Source organism: Phasianus colchicus, chromosome 18 (assembly GCF_987193195.1).
Source record: "Phasianus colchicus chromosome 18, bPhaCol1.hap1.1, whole genome shotgun sequence".
Taxonomy (NCBI): Eukaryota; Metazoa; Chordata; class Aves; order Galliformes; family Phasianidae; genus Phasianus; species Phasianus colchicus.
Genome location: NC_143453.1, coordinates 12,132,949 through 12,160,840, shown reverse-complemented (window position 1 = coordinate 12,160,840; position 27,892 = coordinate 12,132,949). Strand labels below are relative to the sequence as shown.

General features: G+C 41.2%; 3 protein-coding genes and 1 long non-coding RNA gene across 5 annotated transcripts; 2 read left to right on the top strand and 2 right to left on the bottom strand.

Annotated features, from left to right (window-relative positions):
* Positions 1–274: 274 nt before the first annotated feature.
* LOC116228301 (uncharacterized) lies at positions 275–3,584 on the bottom strand. The gene is made up of 4 exons (XM_090120881.1): positions 3,568–3,584; positions 1,971–3,066; positions 1,783–1,875; positions 275–1,129 (listed from the first exon to the last, which is right to left on the bottom strand). The coding sequence occupies exons 1-4, from the start codon at positions 3,582–3,584 to the stop codon at positions 1,055–1,057; spliced, it is 1,281 nt and encodes a 426-aa protein (XP_089977007.1). The 3' UTR covers positions 275–1,054.
* Positions 2,414–20,361, top strand: DGCR8 (DGCR8 microprocessor complex subunit). Of its 2 annotated transcripts, XM_031592784.2 has the most exons (15): positions 2,414–2,593; positions 6,001–6,428; positions 6,861–7,010; positions 7,449–7,611; positions 8,853–8,995; positions 9,700–9,982; positions 10,414–10,611; positions 11,782–11,883; positions 12,913–13,011; positions 14,271–14,353; positions 14,618–14,718; positions 15,182–15,288; positions 15,496–15,623; positions 16,029–16,142; positions 16,524–20,361. In XM_031592784.2, exons 2-15 carry the CDS (start codon positions 6,288–6,290, stop codon positions 16,605–16,607), a joined length of 1,896 nt encoding a protein of 631 aa, XP_031448644.1. In that variant the 5' UTR covers positions 2,414–2,593; positions 6,001–6,287; the 3' UTR covers positions 16,608–20,361. The 2 variants fall into 2 exon arrangements, with proteins under 2 accessions (XP_031448644.1, XP_031448643.2); XM_031592783.2 differs by having other exon boundaries at positions 2,420–2,593; positions 6,001–7,010.
* Positions 20,235–27,835, bottom strand: TRMT2A (tRNA methyltransferase 2A). The gene is made up of 11 exons (XM_031592785.2): positions 27,113–27,835; positions 26,489–26,597; positions 25,875–26,056; positions 25,123–25,237; positions 24,753–24,868; positions 24,122–24,233; positions 23,388–23,510; positions 22,310–22,385; positions 21,710–21,826; positions 21,414–21,510; positions 20,235–21,118 (listed from the first exon to the last, which is right to left on the bottom strand). The coding sequence occupies exons 1-11, from the start codon at positions 27,571–27,573 to the stop codon at positions 20,830–20,832; spliced, it is 1,797 nt and encodes a 598-aa protein (XP_031448645.2). The 5' UTR covers positions 27,574–27,835; the 3' UTR covers positions 20,235–20,829.
* On the top strand, positions 24,511–26,525 carry LOC116228705 (uncharacterized). Its single transcript, XR_004166834.2, has 3 exons — positions 24,511–24,599; positions 25,716–25,850; positions 26,439–26,525. It is a non-coding gene; the product is annotated as an uncharacterized LOC116228705 (long non-coding RNA).
* Positions 27,836–27,892: the final 57 nt, after the last annotated feature.

Genomic DNA, 27,892 nt, shown 5'->3' with positions numbered 1-27,892 from the left:
AATCACCTTTAGAATGGAATATCTGTTGTAATGTAACTTGTTTCAGTCGTGCTGAAAAGATCACTCTCCAGAATTCTTTATGTAATATCTTGAGTGTATATCTTTACGAGTGGTCATAACACAAGTATGGGAGGGGAGCAAACAGACAAAAACCCCAGCAAATAGGGCTGTGAAGTTGAAGGATCCTTGGTAGGATTTTCAATGGAAGCAGTAGGATTAACAGGCAAGTAAAAAAAACAAAAACAAACAAACAAACAAAACAAAACAAAACAAACAAAAAAAAACCACCATATTCTGAGCAGCTTTGATAAAATGCCACTTCTCAACATGCATTTTGTTTCCATCTCATTCTGTGATTGATATTTTGTCTTTACTAAATATCAGTATGAATTATCATAGTACTTACTAAAACTTTGCTTTATTTGTCTTATTAAATAAACAAGTCTCCCAGAAAAACCTTGATTTATATTCAAGCATTATAAAAGTCCATGTGAAGCTCTGATCTCTCTCCTGAAGAGTTTAAGCTAGAAGTGGCATTTGTGATGATGAATTTTGTAGTTTTTGCTTGTTTTTAAATCTAAAGAAAAGCCTTGGACATGGATTTAAAATCTTCTAATGAGGATGTGATTATTAGATATGTATGCAATTTGAACTTCGTTACATTATTTTGAATAAATATACATGATTGTCTACTAAAAGTAATACAAAATATAATGATACTGTATACGTGGTCTCTGCAGTTATGATTATGTAACTGTGACTTAAAATACTTCAAGCAAATATACAAGCTGGCCATTAATTAGGCTCTTAAAAGTATTTTAGTCCTTTTTTAATATAATCTAAATTGATGGGACTTCAGCATAGATTTGATAATCAATATATTCTTAAATATTCTCAGTAAAACGTTCTGGATTTACTTTTATAAAACCTTGTTTTTGGGCTTGTGCTTTCCTCAGAGGGCACAAAGAACTACATACTGATAGCAGTGAGGTACTTTACAAGCCTGTCCTCTAGTGACAGAGGAGGTGTATTCAATGGTTTATTCAATGATATTTCAGCCCTGATGGGCACGAAGCCAGTGGTAGTCGGTAACTTGTCTGATGGCATAAACACATTGATTGCTTCTGTTCTGTGAAGAAAACAACATCACTTTTCAGGTGTTAATTAAGATATATTAAATAATAAGCTGAGAATATGTGGAACCAATAGTGTCACTTCTTGTAGTACAACATTATAACCAGTATTCAATAACTGGGGCTTTTACCTCTCCTTATGAGAAAGTATTCTTCTAAGAGAAAAAAGTGGGAAAGCAAGCTTTTCTCTTGGTATGCTAGCTCAGTTGTGAATGGCTATTGGAAGTAACAATAGAGCCAAGGTCTTGGCCAAGTGCATTTATCCCTGTTCTGATTGTCCCATCTCAACTGAATGTATTCCATTTGGAAAGGAATTAACTGTCCTTTCAGTTAGAGTGTATAAGTGTGTATGTAGTAACTATATCAGATTTGATATAATATATTAATATTTAATTTAATATAAAATATAAAATAGTAAATCTTAAACAATTTTTGAGTTCATGTACAAAAATAATTTCACATGGAGTCATTATTTTGGTTTGTGGATTACATTTTTAATTGCACTATATTTAAGTTTGTGTTTGAGAGCTGTTGCAGGCTTCCAATTTATGTAGCTGCAGTTGGAGTGTTACTTGGACTAGAGAAGGCTGTGTGCTGCGGTTTTGATGCTCACTGAGAGCGCGGAGCATCGACTCCGCCTCATTCTTACCGCAACGGGTGCAGCCCGTTCACTTCTTAGGAAGCCAGCGGTGATTTCCATTATTGACTCTTCGGTGTTTTGCGCTGGCAGCAATTGTTTGTCCTGGCAAGGGAAGGGAGCTGCGGTTTTCACAGTCATAATGGAAGTTAACGTAGCAGCCGTTCGACTTTCAAACCACTGTGCTTTAATTCTCCCACCTGACGCGCAAACTTCCTCCCTCCCGCACAGCGGGGGCACAAAGCGTGAGACGCCCCGCGCTGTGGGAGCTGTGAACGGAGCTGGGAGGCTTCGCGGCTGCGGCCCCCTGCAGCAGGGCCTTCCGCAGCCCGGCCCGGAGCCCCTCCAGCACAGCTCGGTGCTGCCGGCGCCGCTTCCCGCCCCGGTCGCATAAAGCGATGACGGCGCAGCGGCGCCGCGCGGCTCCTCCCGGCTGCGGACAAAGGAACCCGGCCGGGCCCCGCTCCCGTCACGGCCGGCCGCGCCCTCCCGCCGCCTCGGTCCCGCCCCCTGTCCCCTTTCATTGGTCGGGCTTCGTAAGGGCGTGTGCTTCTTGCGTCGTTATTGGCCGAACTATTTAACGTGCTCGCGAATCTGTCAATGGCAACCAGGATTTCAAATTCGAGACGCATGAGACGTGAGGCGCCATTGGCTAGCGGAGGGGAGAGTCCCGCCCCGCGGAGCCGCTCGGAGCAGGAGTTTAAAGATGGCGGCCGAGACGATGGCGGCTCGGAGCGGGGGGCGGCTTTCGTGAGGCGGCCGAGTTCGCCTTCCCACCACCACCTCTCGTAGAGGAGAGGCCGGGACGCCGGGGATGGCCCAGGTGGGTGCCGGCCTCGTGGGGCAGAGGGAGGCCGTGCGGGAGCGGGCCCCGCCGCCTGGCGGGCTGTAACCCTTCGGTCCCTGCAGGCCGCGGTGCGGCCCCGGCCCGCCGTCCTTTCGGGCGGGCATCGCCGTCGGGCGCCCCCGCAGCCGCGCGTCGGCGTTTGCTGCCCCCACGCCCCGCCTTCCGCTCGCTGTTCTGCGGGCAGCGCTCGGAACAGCAGGACGGAGGGGAGCGCCGCGTCCTCGTCGGGGGCCGGAGGGGCCTCGGCTGCGGGCTGAGCGCCGCCGCTCCGGGGCCGCGCGGCCCTTTGCAGCACGTGCTGCGCGGCCGGCCGCCTGGGGCGGTGGGGGGCGCGGATGGGGCGGCGCGGCCTTCCGAGCTGCCACCGCGCGGCTCCACGCGTTCCCGCCGCTCCCGCTCTCCGCCATGAAGCGCCGTGAGGGTTTTCTCTGAATTCCCTCGCTCGGTCTCTGGAAGGTTTAGGCTCGAAAACTTCTAAACTTTTTTCTTCCCTCCTGAGGAAGCCGCCTCTTTCTGTTTTGCATCTCGTTTTTCTTTAAGCTTCGCGTTCATTTCTGCAGCGTTCAGCTGAGGGGGATGGGCCCCCGATTACCCCTCCTAAAGCGGGCTGATCGCGTCCGTCCCTTCGGCGCCCTCCGAGCCGTGCAGGCGCTGCGCTCCGCTATTTGGCTTTTCCTTTATGAACGGGGCTCTTCTTTCTTCTGTTTCGATGGTTAAACGTAACTGTTCCCGTTTGTAATTGTGGCTGGAAGGTTAGCACCCTGCTTCTTCTGAGCAGTGTCTCCCGATTGTTGCCAGGACTGCTATTTTTGGAGGGTGAGAAGAGAAATTAGTTCCTAATTGTGCTGTTTTTCTTTACAAGTAGGAAGCCTCTGGGAATGCAATTGGAAGAATGTTTTTTTCTTCCTTCTTAGGCCCTAAATTGCAGATTTAAGAACAAATGAACTTACCTCCTATGTCGCACCATTAATTGTAGCCATTTAAACTCTGCCTGAACACTGGGCAAGCTATCAAAGCAGCACTTGCTCTGCTGTTTTCTGATGGCGCTTTTCCCAATTTATGTAATTCTGCTAGCTCTGAAATGGGATGGCACTACAAAGGTTCTTTATTCTTTTCTGGATATGGTACTGATAGTAACTGTTGGGCACCTGAGTGACTGTTCTTGCACTGCTTTGATGACTTGCACAAAATGGCTGGGTTTTGTTTTTTTTTTTTTCAGAATCTTTCTGTGCTAAAGTTGGCAGTGTGGAAGGAAATATTTTCTTGTATGCAGTAGTAGCCCACTGAATGTCCTTCTTCAGAGACTTCCTATGCAGATTTAAAGAAAATAATCCACTTTCCCAGTTTTGTTTTCTTTTGACGGTTCTTAATTAATGATTCAGTATTGTTTTACTGTATGTATCAGGAGGTGTAGATAATAAAAAGGGTCCATGGTTGACAAAGATGATGGCTGAGTAGATATTCAAGTGCCTTGGGAGGAGGGAGGCTGTGTATTTCAGAAACAAATAAGCAGCCACTCTTCGTTTTGGGGCGTCTACGAGACACGAAGGAAGCAGTTTCTGATGATGAAACCAATTTCTTTATCAAATGACTTTTCGAAGATAGAATCTGTGGTATGCTGTTCCCTGTACCCAGGAGCAGCTACAGGTATTCACATGTTCTTTGTTGAACTTGTTTGTGAGTCTCCATACATGCTGTTGTGGGAGTTTGCTGGTTACACATTCTAACATTCTAGTTTTCTCTTTGAAAAGAGGTGCTGTTTTCTCTGTGTGTTTCTTTCATGATCTTGCTGTACTGATTGAGAAGAAGGGCATTATCTGGCTTTGTTTTGTTTTTCTTTCTGTCTCCAAAGAACATCTGTAACACAGCCAAGCCAAGAGGAAGTTCTCCAGTTTGCTACATAATGTCCACCACGTATCCATCTCTTTGGGGTTACTTTTACAATGAAACCTTTTCAGATGATCCACTAGAACAAGAGTAAGCTTAAGTGAAAAATGCGATGTTTCCATTTATTGGTGATCTGCAAAACTTCATTTAAAATTCTTATTTTCTGCAGTTCATCCAGAGTTCGTTCAGTGTTCTGTACTGCCTGTTGCAGCTCTCCATAATGCTCCTTAGATCTTTAAGAGGGCCATGTGGGATTTGTTGGTGTATTTCTGTGGAGTCTTGGTGAATAAAAGGTGTTTTTTCAGGGCAAGTTAATTAAGTGTGGCAATAGATGAACTAGCTTGTGTTGTCTTCTAGTGCTGTGTAACCTAATACGCTAAGTCTGTTTTCATAAATGGCTTTCTGGTTGTCTTGTCTAAGCTCCACGTGGCTGTTTTTAACCTATAGGCTCATGCATCCTTTTTTTTGTATTGCTCCTTTCTCTCGTTCATCAAAATGGTGTTTGTTTTTTTTTCTTTTTTTTCTCCAGCCTCTAACATAAAAGGCACATTGTAAATATCAGTTTGCGGCAGAGCAGATGGGAATTGGACCTCTCTTCTGCTTCTTCCTGTTTTGGGGGGGCTTTCTTTTGTAGCAAATTGTATTGTAGCCCTCTGTAACAGTAGATTTGCTGGACTCTGTTACATTACCCTGGGGACGGGGCAGGTTTGTGGCCAGGAATACAAAAGCAAGTTTAAACCAGCCTTGGTTTGGTACTACTTCTGGCTGCAGTATGTGTATGGGCTGGCAGTGATTTGATTATGCTATTCATTACTTCAAGGCCAGCAAGAAGGAAAAGACAGTAAGCATTTCATTGTTAATAGTGCTTGAATGTAATAACAAGACACCTTTTCTGCAGAGAACACAAGGCTAGTATCAGGATTGCCAGAGCTAGCTAGGTAGGTAAAGATTACTTCCTTGTGTTTTGACAGTTGCACTGAGTTTTTTAGCAAGTTAGGTTTCCTGTTAAAACTTCCAGTGTGATATAGGCATACCTGTAAGTTTCAAAAGGACATGTGTTATCAAGAACCATAGATGTTAAAAGCATGCCAGTATTGCGTGTGTAATCTGTCTGCTGTGTAGGTAAGTATTGCTCGAATACCAGGTTATTTTAAGCAATGGAAGAGAGTCCCTAAATACCTACTTAATATCCTGGTAGCTAAACAAGCAGGGATAGTCAATTAATTAAGTAGGTAACTGCATTAGCAAGTTCTTGCACCTTGACTTCCAGACCAAGAAATTGTAACAACAGCCTGATCTCAGTCTCATTCAGAACAGTACTGAGATAATCTGGTTTTTTATTTGTTTGTTTTTTTGTTTTGTTTTGTTTTTTACTGCAAAATGTAGTTCTCTTTTCTACTTGGAACGTATTATGGGAAGGAATAACTTATTTTTCTTTTTGCCTGGGATACCACTTTCCATTTTTCTTCTGTGACATATATTTTTTTTTCTTGTAGATTGAAAGAAGAAAAGGAGACCTGCTTGTCCAGTGAAGATGCAGTCTTAGTCCTCAGCTATTTAAGCTGAATGCATTGTGATTTCCAATAATTGAGACAGTGATTCTGAAAGCTGTCTACATTAATGAAAAGAACAATGTAGTCAGCTTAACTGAATCATCAGTGTTGCATATTGACTAGGACATGATAACCCAATCCTGATGGACTTACGCATGTTAGGAATATAGATACAAACATTTATTGAAAGCATTGTGTTTTTTTAAAACAGTAGTTTTACAGTTTAAAAGATGGAGAAATACGAAAACGTACCACCCCTCCCTAAAGAACCTGCAAGAGAAATGAATGTGGAGAATCACACTTGTCCCCCACCTCTGCCGCCTAACGAACAGCCTCCACCACCTCCCCTGCAAACGTCCAGTGACGCAGAGGTAATGGACGTTGGCTCTGGTGGTGATGGACAGTCAGATACCCCTGCTGGGGACACGCACAGTATCTGCAGAACACAGCTTCTCACAAAGGGATCTGCCTGCTACAAAAGTCGTCTTATAGTAGACCCTAACAATAGTGACCAAAGCCCGAGAACTGCTCGTCATGCACCTTCAGTTCGAAAGTTCACCCCAGATCTTAAGTTACTTAAAGATGTAAAGATTAGCGTTAGCTTTACAGAAAGCTGCAAAAGCAAAGATAGGAAAGTTCTGTACACTGGAATTGAGCAGGATTATAAGGCAGATACAGATTTTGGTATTAATAATGTCAATGGGGATTTGCATGTTTGTCCTTTCGGTGGTAGTAATGGTAAAGCTGTAGGCATAGGGGGTGAAAATGATGACAAGAAGGATGATGAGAATGATGTTGATCAGGAAAAGAGAGTGGAATATGCAGTTCTGGATGAGCTTGAAGACTTTACCGACAACTTGATGGAAATAGATGAAGAAGGAGGAGGGTTCACATCTAAAGCAATCGTTCAAAGGGATAAAGTGGATGAAGAAACCATGAATTACTCATATGAGGTAAGTAAATACTGAGATTCTTGGTGGACTAGAGGATTCCAAGTAGTTGGAAAAAGCTCACAAAGGTGTTGTTAAGGACAGCCTCTCTTAGAAACGTGCAGTGCTGGAGTTAAAAATACAAAATTTTTGAAGGTGGATTTTGGCTGAGAACTTCCACAATTCTTTTGGTGGATCTTCTGAGTTGTGTGGTATCTTCTATGGCTTAGTTTAAAAATAACATTAAAAAGGCTTCTTACACAGTAAAGCTTACTTCATTGTGAAAAATGCCAGTGCTCACTTATGAAAACTTTCTTGTTTTTCAGTCATTTTACTGGGATCATTGGACATTTATAGTTCCTCTCTATGTGGAAGTACATAGGGATGTACACTTTTTCTTTCCGAGGGGAAAGGGAAGTTAGCAGACCTCAGGAGGGTAGTATCTGGTGACATCTCTTTCAGGATGACTTTGATAATGATGTGGATGCTCTGCTGGAAGAGGGTCTTCGTGCACCCAAAACAAGGAGAGTAGAAAATGAGAAATACGGGGCTGAAAGTGATCACCAGTCTGATGGAGAAACAAGTGTGCAGCCAATGATGACCAAAATTAAAACTGTTCTTAAAAGTAAGTTAATGTTCAATATTTATAAACCTTTCTGTGACGTTGGTATATTGAATGGAAATCTGTGGAAATCTGAGTTTGGGTAGCAGTTTTGGTCAAATAGTGGGTGTGGTACACAGTCTTGTTTGGAGGCTTCTTAATATCAGGTATGATTTTTTTCGTACTGTTAAACATTAAAGGCAATGTTTGGGAGTGCTTTTTGTCTTCATCTGTTGTTTGTGATGAAAATGTGTTTTGGTGCATGGATATGTGGAAAATGAGAAGACTTTTACCTCAGTAGCAGGTAGGTGAACAAGGATCTGGTTTTTCTCTCTGGTACTGTGAAAGAGGTGAAGGCTGGTTGTGGAATTCTTCCTACTGCCGTTAACTCACTTCTTTTGTTGAAACGTACATGTGCAGTCTTAATGCTTGCAATACCAGGCAAACTATTACTAACGCCCATGACTTGCATTTATCAAGGTGTTCATAGTGTGTTACCAACAAGTAATAAAGAGCTGAGAATGTCACCCAGTCCACAAGAGCATAACTGCAAACAGTTTGTATCAGAACGAAGCCTTAAACCTGTCCTAGAAGAGCAAAGCTGTCAAACGCTGTGCTCTGAAGTAAGAAACCAAACACTTCTTCCCTCCAGCTTTACGTGAACATGGGATTGACACAGGGGTCTCAGCTGAAAGGAGTCTATTTTGTTCATTTCTGATGTAGAAAGGAGTGGCACTGTTCTCCAGAGTAGAAATAAGTAAAACCATACATTGTCTTGAATGTGAGTGCAAACGTTTTACTGCAGTGTTATTCCTTTTGCTGTGTATGTCCTAATACAGGCTTACTACATGAGTAATTTCACTCATGTTTTGTGGAAGCAGCAGCATTTTTCATGGCTAAGATATTTAAGTATAAGGCCTTGTAGACTTGATTCTGGTTTGTGTTGTACTCCTATTGAAAAATATAATGAAAGGTTTAATTTCAAACTGCATCCTAAAGTTTATCAGACTTTCTATCAGAAAAAAAGCTGCATGGAAACGGAGCAGTGAGAGCCTGAAATCACAAGAAATCATACCCAGCTGCACAAACCAAGGAATCAGTGACCACCTATCCCTTGCTTGACTACCTAAGAAAGGTAGAAGACAACACTGCAGATGACCTGGATACAAACAATGCTTGGAGATTTGCAGTTTGGGAGTAGGCCACAATTCAGTGTCTATTGAACAATGACTACTCCAGATCTAAAGCTGTTCTTTGCTTTAAAGGTCGTGGCCGCCCTCCAACGGAACCTTTACCAGATGGATGGATCATGACATTCCATAACTCAGGCATTCCTGTATATCTGCACAGAGAATCTAGAGTTGTTACCTGGTCTAGACCTTATTTCTTGGGAACAGGAAGCATAAGGGTAAATACTATCAATTATTTCTGTACTGATATTTAAAAATTAGATTTATTCCTTTAAACAGTTGACTATTTTTTTTCTTCCTGAGCAGGATTATTACAGTACTTGAGAAATAAACTACTCTATTTCTGAAGTCCGAAATGATTTTTTTTATGCCTTGTTTTTCAATTGTTGATAATGAGTTTGGGCAGTTAAAGCAAATGAGGTGGTCTTGTTTTGTGTCTTCTTTTTCTAGAATATGACTGCAAAACATTAATTTTATTCCACCAGGAAATAAATTCAGATTGTTTATTTGTAGCCATAAACTAGCCTGAGATGTGGTTCATGGACCACATTTACAGAGTTAGATGTGTGACATTCATAAACCAAAGGAATCTGTAGAGACTGAGTTTAATATTGTGGATTTAAACCCCGAGAAGGCTCAAGGGATTTTATGAAAGCATGTAATGTTTGCTTGAAATCAATCAGAATATAGTTTGGACTTAACCTTCACAGAGTGTTTCCCATTTTACTGTCAGTATTAACACAGTGCCAGGATGCCATACAAATGAATGTGCTAAGGTTTGAATAGGATAAGGTTGCTAACCAAAGAGCATCCTGAGATTAGACTAAATAACTATAGCTTCCATCTTGACTACATCTGGTGAGTTTTGAATTTGCTTTTGGTTACCTCGACATACTGAAACCGTATTATTTTATGTTTGCAGAAACATGATCCTCCCCTTAGTAGCATTCCCTGCTTGCATTATAAAAAAATGAAGGAAAATGAGGAAAGGGAACAAAATAATGACATAACCCCAAATGGGGAAGTATCACCCATAAAGCACTTAGATAAGTCTTCAGAACTGGACTGCCAAACAGAAGAACCAGATTCCACTGCTGCTGATTCTGGGCCTTTAGATGAAAAAGACACCTCAGGGGGAGATGCAGCACAAGGAGCCTTAGGACAAGTTAAGGCCAAAGTTGAAGTATGTAAAGATGAATCTGTAGGTAGGTATGGGAACTGGGACTCATTTCTTGGCTGGAGTTGGGTTAATGGCATTTGGTACGCTCTTTTATTATTCCTGATGTGACAGTTGAGTCAAACCCTGCCTGAGATCATCTGGTAAGTTGTCTTTCTGCTGCTGTTTTTTCTTAGGCAGATATCTGAAAAAACAGAACCAGTTTTAAAAGGGAATTTTGATTGTAATGGGAAGGGAAACATACACTAGGAATTCCTGCTGGCATCTGAGAGATGATATGCAAACTTTACACACAAAACTGTGGAAGATTTGGGGTATTTCATCCACTAAAGCTGTATATCAGTCTAAGACTCACTTCTATCAATCTCAGTTGTTATTGCTATGTATTTTTTGTGTGTCTTTGTGCATTAGTAGGTTTTTTTCCATATAGTCAGCTATAGTAACCTGCTTGCTTCTTAGATCTGGAAGATTTTAGACGCTACCTTGAGAAGCGTTTTGATTTTGAACAAGTTACTGTAAAAAAATTCAGAACCTGGGCTGAGAGACGGCAATTCAATCGTGAGATGAAGCGGAAGCAGGCAGAATCTGAGCGGCCTATTCTGCCTGCCAATCAGAAACTCATTACCTTGTCTGTGCAAGATGCACCTACAAAGAAAGGTTAGTTCACGTACTGAGAGATTAAATATCTGATGTGAAAGTTCCAAGCTTGTTTAAGGGGGAGAAAAAAAAAAGAATCTGCATGTTCCTCGTTCCAGAATGTTATGTTCCTGAATTCACCATACAGTAAAGGAAAAAATCCTATCTAACAAGAATTTTTATTTAAGGCTTTAGTTCTGGCAGCTGGTTACTGCCATCGGCCATTTGTTACTGCTGGAGTTTATGGAAAACACTCCTAGCCCATCTCTGGTTGCTGCTGCCTTCTTAGTTTTACACCAGTTCATACCTGTCCCAACTTAGAGACTGGTTACAAATGCCAGATTGATCCAGATTAAAACCTGTAAGTTAAAATACAGTTTTAAACCACTTAGATGGAAACAGGAAAGAACTCTGTGCAGTTACATATCCTATGCTAAGGGGTGGATTTTGTCTGATGAGAAGCTGGGAGAATCCTTTCTTACCTGTATTGGCTGTGTAGATGTGGTTTAGTAGTAGTGTAGTGTGTTTTAACTGCAGTCCAGTATTCAAAATGCCCATGTTGATGTGTGATTTGGTTTTTATTCTTGTTTTATTGGCTGTCATGTCTGTGGACACTTTTTCTTCAGCAGAATTACAACTTATAAATTGACCGTTTCCTCCTATCTGAGCGGAGCAGCTGACTTTCAATCTGTGATTGTTCATTAATTGTTTTTGTGGGTTTTTGCTTTATTTTCAAAGCATATATTTTTGAACTATTCTGTCCATACTTTATAGTTTACTCTTACATTATAAAACTGCTTCTTTCTATGCCTGTTAGTGAAAATTGGATATAAGCTGGTTAGGAGTAATTGCAAAAGACTGCTGCAGAAGGAGTATGTAGAAGATGATCTAGTGGAGTTATTTTTCTAAATTGTTGAGTGGGGGTTGAGGTGTAAAACTGAAGTGTTTGTCAGTTGAAATTAATGATGAGTTAAAAGGTGAGAGCTCTTGCTTCTATTTTTGAAACACATAAATGAGATGAGTGGAACATGATGTGCATTATTTATTGCAGGTAATCTTAAAACACATCGCATATAATTTGAGCAGCAATTCTCCTTTGCAGTTTGCCATGTAATACTTTGTTTTTCATAGCAGTTTTCTCTTTAAGACCAAAACTCGCTGTCGTTTTCCCTCCCCTCTCTTTTTTTGTAGAATTTGTCATTAATCCCAATGGGAAATCTGAAGTTTGCATACTGCATGAATATATGCAACGAGTCCTAAAGGTTCGCCCTGTTTACAATTTCTTTGAATGTGGTAAGTCTGTCATGGTTTCAAACTGAGCACAATGCTGTTGTGAAGAGCTTCTCAGAGTGAAATAAAACCAAACAGTGGACATTTTTCCTAGAGGATGTCTTGAGAGTCTGCTGTGAGCCACATTCTAGCTAGGAAATGTTTTCTGCACATCTCAAACAAGGACCTCTGTAAAATAACAGGCATTTTTTTCCAAGCAAAAACCTATACTAAGTGAAAATGCATTGGAGTAACTTAGTTGTATTTAAAAGGGTGCATCATGGGAATGTAGCTATACTGGTTATGAACAATTAATATTTGCTTAATTTTTCTGTCAGTAACATCCTGAAAATCTAATTGAAGACAAACGATGGAATTTAGTTGTGGGCACTTGATTAGGAAGCATTTAAGAATTTGAAAGGTTTCTGCAGAGATGTATGTACTCTCTTAAAGCTGCAATATTTTTGTGGGATTATTCTGTTCTGGTTTACATAGTGCATGTTCCTTGTAGGTTTTGCTTTATAGCAACAGAATTTATAGCATTAAGGCACTCGTTTGTCTGGCATTTCTTCATTCTCTGGAAAATGATAGAACTGTGGTACTATTACAGGTATTTTATGCCCTGCAGTTAGCATCCAAAGAATTAAGTCAGGTGTCCTAGGTTAGTGTGGATGCTATAGTTTCTGTTCTTATAAATGCATTGTGTAATGTTACTGAGGTTTTAACATCAGCATATTGTATTTGCACTGTAGTAGTGATGCAAAAAGCCTTTGGAATTAACATTTGAATTCTGGCAGATCTTAAACCATCTCTTAAAATGGAGAAATTCTTTGTTTGGAAGAATGAAGTGCACGTGGTGGGAAGTGTGTGTTAGTGGAAACCATTAGGATTTCATGTGCTGGAGTATTCAGTCTTTCTGAAGAATATGCAGTATCCATCCTAGCTGAAGTTGAAATAAGGAAAACAAACACTGAGAATAGTGATATTTCATGTATGTGGCTGTTATACACGGGGACTCCTGGAAAGGTTTCCTTTTTTCCTCTCCATTTTCAGAGAACCCAAGTGAGCCTTTTGGAGCCTCAGTGATTATTGATGGAGTAACTTATGGGGCAGGAACTGCCAGCAGCAAAAAGCTTGCCAAGAATAAAGCTGGTAACAGTTCTTTCTTTCTTAATGCCAACTGCTGAATTGTTTGTCTGTTTTCATTTCTGCTTTGAAGATGACCATATTCGTAGTAGTAAGTAGGAATAACTTTGATAATTGTTTATGAAACATGCACCCATGTAGTCTTAGTACTGCTGTAGAGACTTCCCAAAGTTGAGCAGTGTACTGGGATAGAAAACCACAAAGAAACTTCAGAAGTTAATTTCTGATTTGTGCTGATAAGCTGTAAAAACGTCTGTTTCCAATTATCTCACCGGTGTGTACATGCTGAGTTTTTTTATAATTTAGAATCATAGAATCCTTAAAGTTGGAATGGATCTTCAAAAGTCACCTGGTCCAACTCCTCCTCCTGCAGTCCTCTGCTGTATGAACGCCTACCTCGTGAATTTTAGTGCAATTTAAGTCTTAACCTCTCTCTAAGAACAGCAACAATCAAAACACCACCAAAAGAAAACTGAAAAGAGCAAACAACAAAACCTCTAAGCTTCTGGTTGAGCTAGTTCCCTTTCTGGTGATATTGCACTGAACTATATTATTACTTACACTGATTTCCAAGTAATTATCACTATTACAGATTAAACAGAATTAGTCATAGTTCTAACTGTCTGTTATTAATAATATAGTGAATAACTGAAGGGGAATGTCTTGCATGTTAGAACTTCTTACCATCTCCAGACTGTGCTGTGTTTAGCACAGTGTCAGCATTTGGAGGTGTGTAATATACGTGGTGTGGGACTTCATGCTTTGGTGAAGTTTGTTAATGTGGCTAAAATATAAAAAGCCATCACACAATTGTTTGTGCATGAAAAAAAGGTGTTTTGTTGGAATAACTGAGGCAAATTGTGAGTGCCCTAGAGGTACAATTTTAAGGTTCTACTATAACAATAAAGGGATGATGACGTATTTCTAATTTTAGGTCCCACGGGGGCATTGCTTGATGTGAGAATGAGATGTGTATTTCTTTCTCCTTCTATAAGCATGTGCAAAAAGCAGTAGCTTAGTGCAGTTTAATAGCTGTGGGATGTTTCTTATCAACTTGTGCTTTTTAAGGAGAACAATCCTATGTTCAAGTGGATGTGCTGGTTGCAGTAGGATGAGTAAGATGCTCGTCTTACCTGTTGTTTTCTAGGATGTATGGTGATCTCTAGGGAAGATGGGAGGCTTACTTAAATTGTGTTTCATTCTGCTTCTGTTCAAAGTTGTCGTTTAAAATAAAGCTAATCACAACATTAAATCATTTTCTGCAGCTCGAGCTACACTGGAAATCCTTATTCCTGACTTTGTTAAGCAAACCTCTGAAGAGAAGCCCAAAGACAGTGAAGAACTTGAGGTACCAGCTTCTTGCCTGATGGCTGTGATTACTGGAGTCTCAGTTTTTAAATATGTTTTCAGTGTGGAAAAATCCATAGCCTCGTTTTCTCAGCTGGATGGCAATTTTAATGATGTTGCTAAAGATTTTTTTGCACTTAAGAATACTTTTTGGTGCAGAGTAACGATGTTTGTTTAATGTTACACAGGAGAGGTGATCATTTAGAACAGTATTTGAGTTTGATTTGCACAAAAACTTTCATACCTCTTTTCAATTTCTTTGTAGTATTTTAACCATATCAGTATTGAGGACTCACGGGTATATGAATTGACCAGCAAAGCTGGGCTCTTGTCTCCATATCAGATTCTCCATGAGTGCCTTAAAAGGTAAGGCTGCAGCATGAGGATTCTGTTTTGTACACGTCTGAGTCAGGGCACAGGGTTTGCTTGGATGCTGCTGCCCGGTGTTCCTCAGTAACCTAAGGACACTTGCAGGCTGGCCGAGCTTACTGCACTCATTGCCTGCCTGTAAGAGAGGTGGTATGGACTGAACTGTTAATATTGTGTCTTTCATTAACTAATATTTTGTGGGTTTGCTTCTTGGAAGAAAATTCTCAGATTAGGATATAATCATGGGACATAGACTTGTTTTTCCTTTATGTGGGGTTCTCTTCTCATTCAAGTCAAGTCACTGATTTAAGAAATAACTCCCTATTAACTAATGTCTTAAAGTTTATTATTGCTGTATCTAACACCACAGCAATTACTGACAAAGATAACTGTAATTACTTTGTTTATTTGCAATTGTACTTAGCGTATGATGTTGGTTTATTTATTCATTGTGCTCAAGAAACCATGGAATGGGTGACACATCCATAAAATTTGAAGTGATTCCTGGTAAAAATCAGAAGAGTGAATATGTCATGACTTGTGGCAAGCACACAGTGCGAGGCTGGTGTAAGTACAGCACCTAATGTGACCTCTGATATCTTCCTTTTCTTCCTGTTCTCTACTATCCATTTTGCAGGCATTTGTTCAGTTACCCAACTTGTTTTATTATTATTCTACTCTTTTCTGGTGTCTCAGCTTTGAATAGCACAAGTCAACTTGGTGTTTAACTGTGTAAAGTACTGTTATGACACATTTTCATGCTTATTTTTACAGGCAAAAATAAAAGAGTGGGGAAGCAATTAGCTTCACAGAAAATCCTACAGCTACTGCATCCACATGTGAAAAATTGGGGCTCTCTTTTGCGTATGTATGGTAGAGAGAGTAGCAAGATGGTCAAACAGGTGAAGATGATTTCATTTAATTGTGATCTATGTTGTGTATTTTTTTCTATGTTTTGTTGTTGGTTTTTGATTTAATTAGAAAAAAACCGTGGTGGCATCTATCTCAGCATCATCTTTTTGCTCCCTGTCGTGAGCAGGGCAGTGTGTGTTTGGTGAGCAAGTCTCAATTCTTCCAAATTGATGAACCTCACACCTTGCTCCTGCCAGAGTGCGATGCTTTCACTGGCAATTCTGTTAATCTTGTATTGTCAGACAGAAACTATCTAACCTATGTAATACGAAACTAACTCACATAAATCTGTCTTATTACTTAAGAAAACAGCTGTCAGAGAGAAAATTTCTCGTGTGTATGCATTTTTAAATCAAAACAGCTCATCTGTTGTTGCTTATGGTCTCACTGAACAGGAGACGTCTGATAAAAGCGTGATAGAGCTTCAGCAGTATGCCAAAAAGAACAAGCCAAATCTGCACATCCTGAACAAGTTACAGGAAGAAATGAAAAAACTGGCACAAGAAAGAGTGAGTATATGCTCCTGTTTTGGTTTTATTTTTCTTCTACGTTATTTGATTTACAAACAAAAATGCCATAGGCCAGGCTTACTAATTGTAAAATTTGTGCTCATCTCCTGCAGTATCTCACATAAGGAGTTGTTCATAACTTTTTTTTTTTTTTTAATGTAAATAGGGCTGCTTTTAGAGAGATTTTCATTCTGCATTTTAAGTGGATTTATTACTTAATTTTACTTTGGTAAACTGCTTAACATTAGAACAAATTAACCTTCCACAGAGACTAACACAAATTTGGCTACAGTTGTGCAAAATTATTTTCTTAGTATTACATATTTTCTGTGACTGCAAGGTGGGCTTTGTTCCACGGTGTTTTGTGTTTGTGTTTTTAAGGAGGAAACGCGGAAGAAACCCAAGATGACGATTGTGGAATCGGCTCAGCCTGGCAGCGAACCGCTGTGCACTGTTGATGTCTAAAGGGAGAATTTCCAAGTAGGGAGCAATAACACAAATGGAGGAGCTAGATTTCCAACAACTATTTAAAATCTGTTTGCTGCAGAATGCAAGATAACTTTTAAAATCCAAGCTGCTTCAGTTATGCATTGTTCTTTTTGCATCATCAGGGCAATATTACTTTTTTTCTTTCTTTTTTTTTTTTATACCTCTGAGATGCGATACGTACGTGTCAAGGTTTGATCATAAAGATCTCTGCTTGGGCAAGATGCACAGAGGACAGGCATGTTCACACAGGACATGGTCAAGCAAGCACTTTTTCCTTGAAAATCATCCATGTTGTTTGAAATGGATGTGTTTTAAGGATGAAATTCAGAATATCTATATACAGGTTAAAGCTGATACTATATATACACACACACATATATGTATATATAAAAGAAATATATCTACGTGTCTTGTATGAACATGCCTAAAACTGTTTTTGTGTAAAGTCTTGTTGCATTTCAGCACATAATAATATGCACTGATAAGACACTTCGGTGGCAAATACATGAAAATGATGAGCAATGTTCCTAACGCCATAGGATTAGGCCAGTAATGCTGTTTCTTCTATTTTATTTTGTCTCCTGCCAGGCTTAGTTATTCAAGATCACAGTATGCAGACTTTTTTAATACTACTTGAACAGAACAAGTATACCTGGTAGTGTTAAGAGCAACAGGCTGGATATTCAAAATTGTGTTTTATGTTAATTGAAAAAGAGCCAATGTTAGTTTATTGATAGTTGAAAGGGGAAAATAAGGCCCTGCTTATAAGATTAAAGTGAAATCAGGAATTTCAAAGGCTGTTTTCAAAGCTTGGATCCAAACTGTAACTGAAGACAGCTGACAGTCTGAAAATATTTTGCCAATGCGGTGTTCAAAGACGTCCCACTCTCTTCTCCTAGCAAGAAAGAAGTTTCTCATTTGTTTGGAGTCAGATTACATCTGACCTGACAAATTAAGTCTTAACTTGCAGCTTAAAATCAAAAAGTTTTGAAAACAATAGAAAAAAAGAAAGAATAAAGAAAACCCTGAGAAATCTGAACTAACTGCAGCAATTTTGTTTTTTTTTAAGCTTTGTTTTTACTTTGTAATTGCATTTTTAGTGTTTGAGGAGAAAGTATAACTTCTGCAATGAAAACTAGAATGTAGATTCAAAATATGACACAGTAATGAGTAGAATGTGAGACCATAACAAGTTGTATGGATGGATAGGAAAACCACAAATATGCAACTACTATCAAGTACAGCCCTCGTGACCAGGCAGTGCTCTGTGCCTGCTGAGGCTTGGTGATGTTTAGCACAGAAGGCATAGCTTTGGCTGTAGTGCACGTCCTGCTGTGTGAGGTTTCTTCCTTTGGTGTTATTTACTGGGTGATCGCAGTACGTCTTTTCTCAGAACCATTTCTGTGGGTTCTTTGGATTGCTCTTAAAGAAGAATAGAAAAGAAGCGAAGGAAGGTAGGGCTTCGACCAGTTACTTACCCAAGAGCTGTCCTGCTCTAATTTATGTTCCTGCCAGAGTGGAAGAGGTCAGTTTTCTAATTGCTGCAGTTCCTGGTACTTATCTGGACAGCAGTCTGGGGCTTGGGGTGGGGAGGGGTGATGAGGAATGTTCTTGGATTGTTCAGGGGTTTTTTTTCCTTTTTTATTGTTTAATACCATGTTACGTGTAGAATGCTGCAGTGTAATGAACGTTGTGCCTACTGGATTTTAACAATATTGGCATCAGTATTGTCAGACCTCCTTTTAATATCACAGCTGTTATTTTGGAATTGCAAGGATTTTATTTTTATCTGAAACTATTGTTTTCTATTATGTGGCTTATGATGTCTGAGGTCAACCAGGAGCCTTAGAGCCTCGCCTGTCTCTGTTCCAATGGCACGCTCAGAGCTCTGCAAATATGAATCTGCTCTCTGTTCATGATTCTATTTAGCTTCTGTTCCGCAAGCTGTAAACCTGTGCTAACAGGATACGGGTAGTTGGAAGACTATACAGAAACTATGATTTAAAGTGGCCTATCTTAAAAAAAACAAAAACAAAATACTGCCTCTGCTGCTTTTTTTTTTTTTTTAGCAGCATAGCTTTAACCAATCTCCATCTTTCTTTGGAAGGTATATAATATTGGTGCAGTGCTGACAAGCAGGGATTACTGTTTGTCTCTTGATTTATTTTTTTCATAAAGACAGGGCTTCTCTCTTCTATGCCTCAGTGTGTTACTGCAGTAGGTAGGCTTTACTTCGGCTTGTACGTTTTCAGCAGAATACCTGTATGTGGACAGCACTGTAACAGACAAATCACCCTCGCAGATCCTTTGTTGTTCTGAAATCAGAATGTCAGTGTCTTTGCAGGTCACCTGCAGAATATCCGTAGATGCCTCACATACAAATTTGATTTTGTTACTTTTAAGAGGATTGCTGTATTACCTCAGTCTGCCACTATCAGATCACAAGGTGACCGCTGCCCTTAATTAAAACATCCACAGATTTCATTGTGAACCAAAGCCTAGAACGTATATTATGCATTCTAAACAGAAAAACAAAAAAGATGGTATTAGACCTTGCTGCAGCCTCTAACTGGAGAGACGTCCAGAAAATAGCGCAATAACTGCTGGAACAAACAACTTAACTGCTGTTAATTGTCATTGTGAAGTATTCTTGTGTTTTAATGTTTACTATTGTTTGGAGTGTAACAGTCTTGCATTTGCACATAAGCACGAGCTGCTTTGATAGAGGATAGATCATTGCATTAACTTCAGCTTCTGCATGAACACTTACAGCGTGATTCAAGATGTATCCTAAATTTGTATTGTAACTTGTGTGTTTCCTAGGTAATTGGCTGTAAAGGTTTAGATCTTGATTGTACGAATGCATAAAATCAACTGCTGCTTTTGTCACTGATGTTTGTTCTTTATCCCTTCTATACACAGAGAAGGATGGGTATTTTTATAGGAACGGAGTGTATTTTTAAGAACTGTTCCCTCTGGGAGTTACAGTTTTTGCTTTGCATATTATGTGCTACTCAACAAGCGTGTGGTTTATGGACTGTAAGGGTTAGTGTGCATTCCGCTCATTACGGTACTGATGGAAAACTGACTGTGACTTGCAGTGACCAGACAGATGCTACCTATTTGAACACCAGTCGTTCAGCTTTTTCTTAAATATTTATTAGAAACAAAACTGGCCCAGTAGTTGGGTACTCAGATGTTTGGAAAGACTATTATGCATAAACTTAACTATTGTAATGTGAACTTCCACTTTCCTGCGCTGCTGTTAGGCTTTATACAAATATATTTTTAACATCTAAGTATTTAAAAGCATGATTTATCTTAATAATTCTCTAGACTGTACTTTGGTTCTGGAGTAAAAATCAGGAAGCAGTAGCTGCCTAACTTGCCCCAGGAAGAAAGGTGAAGTGCAAGAAGCCATGCTGTTCTTAACCAAATAAAATGTTCAGTTACAGTATTCTGATGTGTATCTGAGAAGGGAAAGTGGGGGGAAAAAAGAAAATCGTTCTTAATGCCCAAGTAGATAACAAAGGTTGCTGTATGAATTGTAGTGGGTGCAGTTGCTTGATGCCAGTGCTAAATTGGTACAACTATAAAGCCTCATTTTCACTGAGCCTCTGCTTGCTTTCTTCTGCACAATCATATAAGCCTCTGTGTTTGGTCTTTGAGTACTACATGTGTATTTTTCAGACAATTAGTTTTGAGCAATAAAGTTTGATATTATAAAGTGCTGCAGTGTGATCAGTATTGTGGTAACCAAAGCATGTTCAGGAAAAGGAACATTGCTCCCTTGCTTCCTCAAAGTATTTTAAAATAGAACCTAGGTTCTTCAGTCACTGTTGTTAAGCATCAAGCACTCCCTAATACAGAGGACAGCCTGTTAGCACAGTCTGTGGCATCACCATTCCACCCAGCTTTCAGCTACTTCCACGTCAGTGCAGAACAACTTAATGCTACATCTCAACCAGAGACCACTCTGCATATCCACACACCCATGTTTCCCCCAGGGCAGGCTGAGAAAAGCTGGATTTAGCTCAATAGGATATAATTAAACCAAATTCAGGTTAGTGTTATGATTAAATAAGTGGAAGCCTTGCAACCACTCTGTTGTTAAGATTTATTACCTAGGTCTTACAGCAATAATACTATTGAAGCAGTTAAGACACAGAAGTAGTTTCTGGAAAGTATCTCACAGGCGTTAAGTCGATTCCTTCTCTTTGCATGCTGTATCTGTAGCTACAGAAGCTGCCTGGTTTGCATCAGTGTTAGCTGGGTTGGCACCATCTAAGTTCTCTGAGTCGTCACCTTCAGCTGCAACTTGAGCAGCATCAGGCTTTGCTTCAGCAGAGCTTCCGTTTGCATATTCAACCCTCTCAAAGAGTATCAGTAACTCACAGTGCTTGGTCTGAGGGAAGAGATCCACAGCCATTGCTTTAACAGGACGGAAGGCAGCTCCTTTGACTCGGTTGGAAGGGGCCCGGCAAAGGCTTGGTGGGGAAGATGGAGGAGGAAGACCTATTAATATTTTACTACACTGTTTATCACTACTACTCTTTAAAGTTTTTTCTTCCCCAAGCCTCATGCCGTGATAGGGTTTGTCAGCACACTCGTACATAGGTTGTTCCCAAAGCAGCATCTTTTGCATCAAGATGAAAAGTAAAATGCAATGAATAGGACTTAAAAAATAAAAAGCCAATCTCAGCCCTCCTCCCCAGCAGCAAAGACTTTTTTTTTTTTTTTTTACCATGTTCACTTAGTCTTCTTAATACAAGAACTACTTACTCCACAAAGTTATTCATTGCAGCTCTAGGATTGCAGGACACATAAATAAGCTTCTTCAGCTGTTCAGCTCTTCTAATTGCAAGAATTACTTTGGAATCTAGACAAAGAAGAGACTGGGTATGAATGTCAACAGACATCAGAAAAATTCCAGCATATACTCCATCACGAACAAAACTGGTGTGGTACTCCACCACTTCAAGTTACAGTTACAGTCTCCCACTTCATTTATCCCATTAGGCACCCCACCAGAAAACAACTAGGAGAATGCACTTAAAACTCAGAGGAGGTAAACTTACGCAGTCCTGCTCGAGGTGGATCTACAATAGTAATCAGATTCTGGGGAGCTAATACGTTAATTAAGGAAGGAACGATATCTTCAGCCTTCCCACAATGAAATTCAATATTACTCAGCTCTATAAAAACAATTAAATAAATGTTATTAGTTACAGCATCTTTCAATACTCCCAAGTTTCAATACTGTCAGTATGGAAGCCTTATGCCTTACAAACAACAAATTGTTTAGTCTATCAGAAATTTAAATTATCGCTGACTGGTGCATCAACTTGTTTAAACAGCAGTAACTTATGTGTGTCATTATCTAGACTAAAGCAAAAGCCCACAAAAAATAGCTGCTGCTTAATGTTTAGTTTATAAGGGTAACTGTGGCTTCGTTCCACATTTGCACTGAAGTATTCTATTTATGAGAAAGAACAAACAATGCTAGCTGTCAGCGCAAAAATTGATCATACAGATTATCCTGCAATTTTGTTTTCAGAAGAGTTTATATTGTTAAAATGGACAAGATTATTATGGATAATATGTAATTACAGGCTTCTTAGATAAGATGAACTAGCTGAGTAACTCCTACACTTCCTAGAAAACAAAGATTAACTAACCGTTAATCTGGGCATTGGCTTTGGCATCCTGCACAGCTTCTTGGCAGAGTTCAATTCCAATCACTTTCTTCACTTTCTACAGAATGAAGGGGAAAAGATCAGCCCATGACACATAAATGTAGTAGTTATTCACAGCATCAGTAACTAACGGGAACTTGGAGCAACACCTGGCTAGAGAACTCATGCCTTGCAGACAGAAAAAGTTGAGAAGAAACCTGTGCAAATAATGGGGGCTTCTTAAGATTGAAACTGAGGGATGAATACCTTTTATCCCAGCAGGTAAGTAACAGACTCTACTTATGCTGAGCTTTTTATTTTCTTAGGGGAGCCTCCAGACTTCCTAAAATGCTCTAGCAAGTTCTATGCCAAAAAATGATGCAAATATAAGAAATGTTGGTTATTCGTAACCAAAGATTTCTGACAAAACACAACTAGTTGTTAAGTGGATACATCTTTTTTAGTAAGTTTTGGCTATCCTACAGAATTATGGCCTCTTTTGATTTTTAATTGAAGATAATTTAGGACACTCAACACAAGAGTGAGTTTTCATAAATAGCTGAAAACAACTTAATTAGAAATCAATTACATATATGTATGGGAATTGGTAAGTCACAGCCTGAACCAATGATTGAGCATCTGGTGAAGGGACACAGCCAGCCTGGGAGCACAGGTGGAAGCAATTCAGCTGCATAACCAGAAGGGGTGGAGCCTGGTTCCAGCCCTCCCTAAGCCTCACTGAAGGGCTGGCAGCTACAAGAGAAGCATCTCTAGCTGGAGATCCCTCCTTCTGGAGTGTCTGGTGAGCTCTGAGCCTTAGGACAGGTAAGCAAATTTATACTTTTTCCTTCCTTTACTAGATTGTGACCATCACCCTTTTTTTGGGTCATTTAGAACTGGTTATCTGCTGTTGCCTTTTCCTACAATACATATGTGTGTACACATACGTATATATATATATATATATATACACACACACACACCAAGTTGTTTTTTTGTTTGTTTTTTTTTTGTCATAAGCATAACAAAAGATCTACATCTGACTGTTAAAAGATTATATCTAGGAGTAGGTGTTACTTACCTTGGCCAAAGAAATCCCAATAGTTCCAGTACCACAGCAGATATCAAGCACAGTGCTTTCTTGGCTCAATTCTGCCCACTCCTTAATGGCAGCGTACAGAACTTCTGCAGCCTGTGTGTTTACCTGTGAAATCAATGTCAAACCGGTCTACTTCACAAACAGTAAATGTGTTTTAATGAGTTGTAGAACAGCTTTTCTTTTACCTCATTTCTAAGAAACAAGTCCCATTTACGTGTAACTTAAAAGTCATGCATGGCTGACTTCCAAGTCATGACACCATTACAAAAGTGTCATTCAGTTCTGAAATACAATGATTTGGTTTCTGTGTTCCTTCTGCTTCAGCACTTAACTCCATTGCAACAGCACAGACTACACGTTCAGGATTAAAAGCATTGAGAGGGAAGGATTACCTCTTGGAAAAGGAAACAAGAACTACAAAGATTATGGAACTGCTACTGCACATTCTGTACAAGGCCACTCAACAGGAAGCAATATCACAATATCACAATACTGAAGCAGTGAAAGGAAAAGCTACCTTTGACATCCCACTAAACACACTAATGCTCATTTATTGAGTTTTAACAGCAGAACACAATACTCAAATGTACTTAATCGCAACAAAAGTATAAAAGGTTACATCTCCTAAGTATATACTATCTTGTCATGGGGAAGCAGCCAATTTTGAAGGCAATAATGCAAATCCAGTTGAGTTAGCAGCTCAGTATCATCCTTACTTGAAAAAATGCATGAGGAGAAATTCTAAATTTTAGGCCAAGAAGTTCTTCATAGATGTATTTATCGCCAGCCACGTGCTCCAAAGGCAAGTCTTCCAGATTGGGAGATTTCCTGGAGGAAAGGGAGAAACAAACAAACAAAGCAGACAGGCATGTTTGTTGCCATTTTTCCCAAGGCTGAAGTCACCTTAAAAACTATATTGCTACATACGATAGTAATTTATTGTGTGCAACATCAATTGTATTCTACAGAATGTTGTCCTGGAGTTTTTTCTCAGAATTCTTGTTCTATTTATACATAGTTGGACCTAAAAAGAGGCAGAACTTAACTGTTAAGAGCAAATAGCCATCTCCTGCAGCAAACACTTCCCCAGTGTGGCAGCTACCCACTAACAGCGGGTTCACCACAGGAATGCCAGCTGCCTTTTTCCAGGCACCACTACAGGAATGTGGAAGTTTCAGGAGTTTTGTGGAAAAGGTAAATAACCGTTCAGCTAATTAGTAATGCTGCTGTTACCTTTAGGAATTAGAAACAGATGAACTAAGGGTGTGGAAGTGCCACCTACTTTACTGTTGAAGACAACAAAACTGCCACTGCCCAAATTCCCCACAGCAAAGCTGAGTCCCTTACCTTTGGCCTTCCTCCACAAAGTACAGAGAAGTAATGCTGCTCTCCTTCCCTGCCCCTTCAGTGAAGTGTTTTGCCAGAGCGGCCTTCAGGTCAGCTAGCTCTTCTCTGCTTAATTTCTAAAGGTTTCATTGAAAAGGAGGGAGAATAATAATGTGTGACTTAACAGAAATTATTTGCTACATGCCACTCGTATGGTAGCAATATATAATAGAGAAGATAACTTACTGACGTAAATTAATTGTTCATTTACGTGTATCAGACCATTTTAAGTAGAAAAGTAGTACCAAATAACAATTCCATTTCTCTTTCACATGCACTATTTAGAAAATCAAATTAATGTAATTTAAAGCAGTGTCATGCATCCAAATACCTGAGGATTAAAGTAAACGATTGCCATGATGTGGCCATTCCTGCTGGTACGGACTGTGAGCTGCTTCCAGTGACCTTCATAGGTTTCTGGGCTGTAAACTGAGTAAGGGGTTGACCTGCAAGGTTCAGAAGCTCAGTTACTTAACAAGGAACTGTTGTGGGGGGATAACGTTCAATAGTTTATTGAAATAAAAGCAGCTCAGCAGGTAAAGCGACAAAAACGTTAAGTAAAGCAGAGGCTACATTGATTTGTCAAGAAAAGGATGACTTCCAAATCTTAACTGAGGAAAAAAAGATGAAGTAGATCCTATCTCCTCCTGCAACACAATCTGTCCTTAGCTTTTCATAATCCTCATCCACTTTAATCCACCCAAACTCATAGAGAGCACAGGCAGCCTCTCACCACGTACAGAAAATAGAAACAACTTAAGACGTAAGTGCCTTCATGGCTTCATGGCAAGGTGAAACTGCCTATTTTCACAATTATTCTGAGGTTTCAATTGCTGTGGATTTAACTGTTTGTTTTTTTTTTTAACAAATCTTTTTAAGAAAGCGTTGCTGCTCGCCTGTTAATGTTTTACAGTTGTCTTGCAGGATGATTCTCCCCCAAATCAGCCAAGCCAGCAGCTGCTTTTTGTTAATACGAATTCTGTGTGAAGCTATCTTACAACTGTCCATAGTTAGTCTTATGAGTACTTCTGAGTATCCGAGACATCAAAACTTTTACAGGTAACTCATTTTACTTTTGCTCACCTTATGTAGTCTTGAAAAGCTTTTACTACTTTTTTGGCAACAGCAGGAATGTGAATGGTATCAAACGGCTCCACTACAGCGCAGGTACCGCCCTTATATTTGCCAAGACGACAACCCACAGTTTTGTCTTCTTGATTTACACCAATCCCAATCAAGAACTCGCATTTGTTCCGATATTCAGTCTAGATTTAAAATAAAGTTATGTAAGAGATTTAGACAGCACCTATCTGTATATGCCAAGTTCATCCTGAAACAGGTACTTATACATGCCTGCAGGACACTGCAGTTCCTGTGGAAGATGCTCCCAGGCTCTGGTGGAGGGGAACTAATGGCCATAATGAAAAAGCACAAACAAGACTTGCTATTCCAAGAGCAAACTCCTGTGTTCTCTGCAACGTTTCCATTAGCCTACAACATGCTTGTGGGGACAGCACACTTCTTAAAGGTGCATTATTCTGCTTCTAGCAAACTTTCCAGGCAGTATTCACATGAAAGGCAACAATGCCTACAATTCATGATTAATTGTGAGGATGAGAAACCCTCAGTTTCTTCACTGTCTCTTAGGATGGCTGCCTGAAGGCCAAGCTCCCTGAGCCAGCCCGGCGTTCCATTACCTGTAACGGTGAGGCCTTCACTCCCTCTATGGGGCAGCACATTCTGTTGTACTTCTGCTTCTGCAGGAACAGCCAGGGCAGCAGCGCTCTGTTGGTATTTCCAATTTCCCTGCCCGGATCAGAAACAACAATTTAAAAGTACACGTTTGGATCAACTGAGGTTAATAGTTACATGAGAGTAATATGAGACTTTTTTTTTCTTGTTGTGGCCCGTGAAAGGCACAAGTTATCACTTGGTCAGGGTAAACCTTCCGTGGTTTAACAGGGGAACAGAGCTCTCGTGTTACAGGACCTGCAGTGCCAAGAAACGAGACTTCGTGTAGTTTTAATGGTACGTGCCAGATTTACCAGCGCGCCCAACGCACGGGCAGAGCTTTAGCTACGGGATCAAGGGAAACGATGGAACAAATGCTTCGATTTGCAAAGACCGAACTTGGGAGGCGAGGGGATAACGTGTAAGCGGAGCCCGGCGGTATCGGGCCGTGCGGGGCCCCGAGCCGAGCGGTCCCGTTCCCGCAGCTCCCCGAGCCGCAGGCGGCGCCCGGTGCCCGGCGGCTCCCCGTTCGCGTCGGGCTCAGCGCGCGGCCGGCTTTGTGCCGAAGGCGGCGTTACCGGCGGCATTACTTGGCCAGCTTCTGCAGCACCCGCTCGCACTCCCGCCGCTTCTCGGCCAGCTGCTGCTCGTAGGGCACGGCCCACAGCGGGGTGACCACGTCGGCGATCCGCTTGCCGAGGGGCTCCCCGGCCCCGGCCCGCTCCTCCCGCCGCCGCTTCCTCGCCATGGGGTCGGCCTTGGGCTTGGCCGCCCGCACGCCCAGAGCGCGGCCCTTCCACGCGGCGCCGTGCAGCGCCCGCACGGCCTCGTCCCGCTCCTCCTCGCTCTTGAACGTCACGAAGGCGAACGTCTGCCTGCCGAGGAGCTTGATCTTGTGCGGGCTCAGCCCGCGCTTGGCCAGGAACTTCTTCACGTCGTTGAAGCCGATGTAGCGGGGCAGGTTCCGGATCTCCACCTTGTAGATCTCGGAGGTGAAGAGCTCCGCCCGGGTGTAGCCGTACGCGTCGGGGCCGCCCTCGGCCGCCTCCATGGCGCCGCGCCGCGGGGCGGGACGGACGGGAGCGGCTCCGGAAGGAGAAAGGGAGGAGGCGGCCGGCCGCGACGCGCTTCTTCTACGGGCGCCCCTCAGGGCCGCCGCGGCCGACAAAAAGTCGAATCGCGGGCAGCGACGCGCCGCCTCAGCGCTCCCTCAGCGCCGCCGCCATCTTGGGCCGGGCCGCCGCGGCGGGGGGGGGGGAACGGCGCGGCCGAGGGGAGGGGAAAGGAGAGCAGAGCAGAGCTGCTGGGCCGCGGCTCCGCGCTGCCGGGCGGGGCTCGAAGCTCCGCGCTGCCCGGCCGCGGCTCGGCGT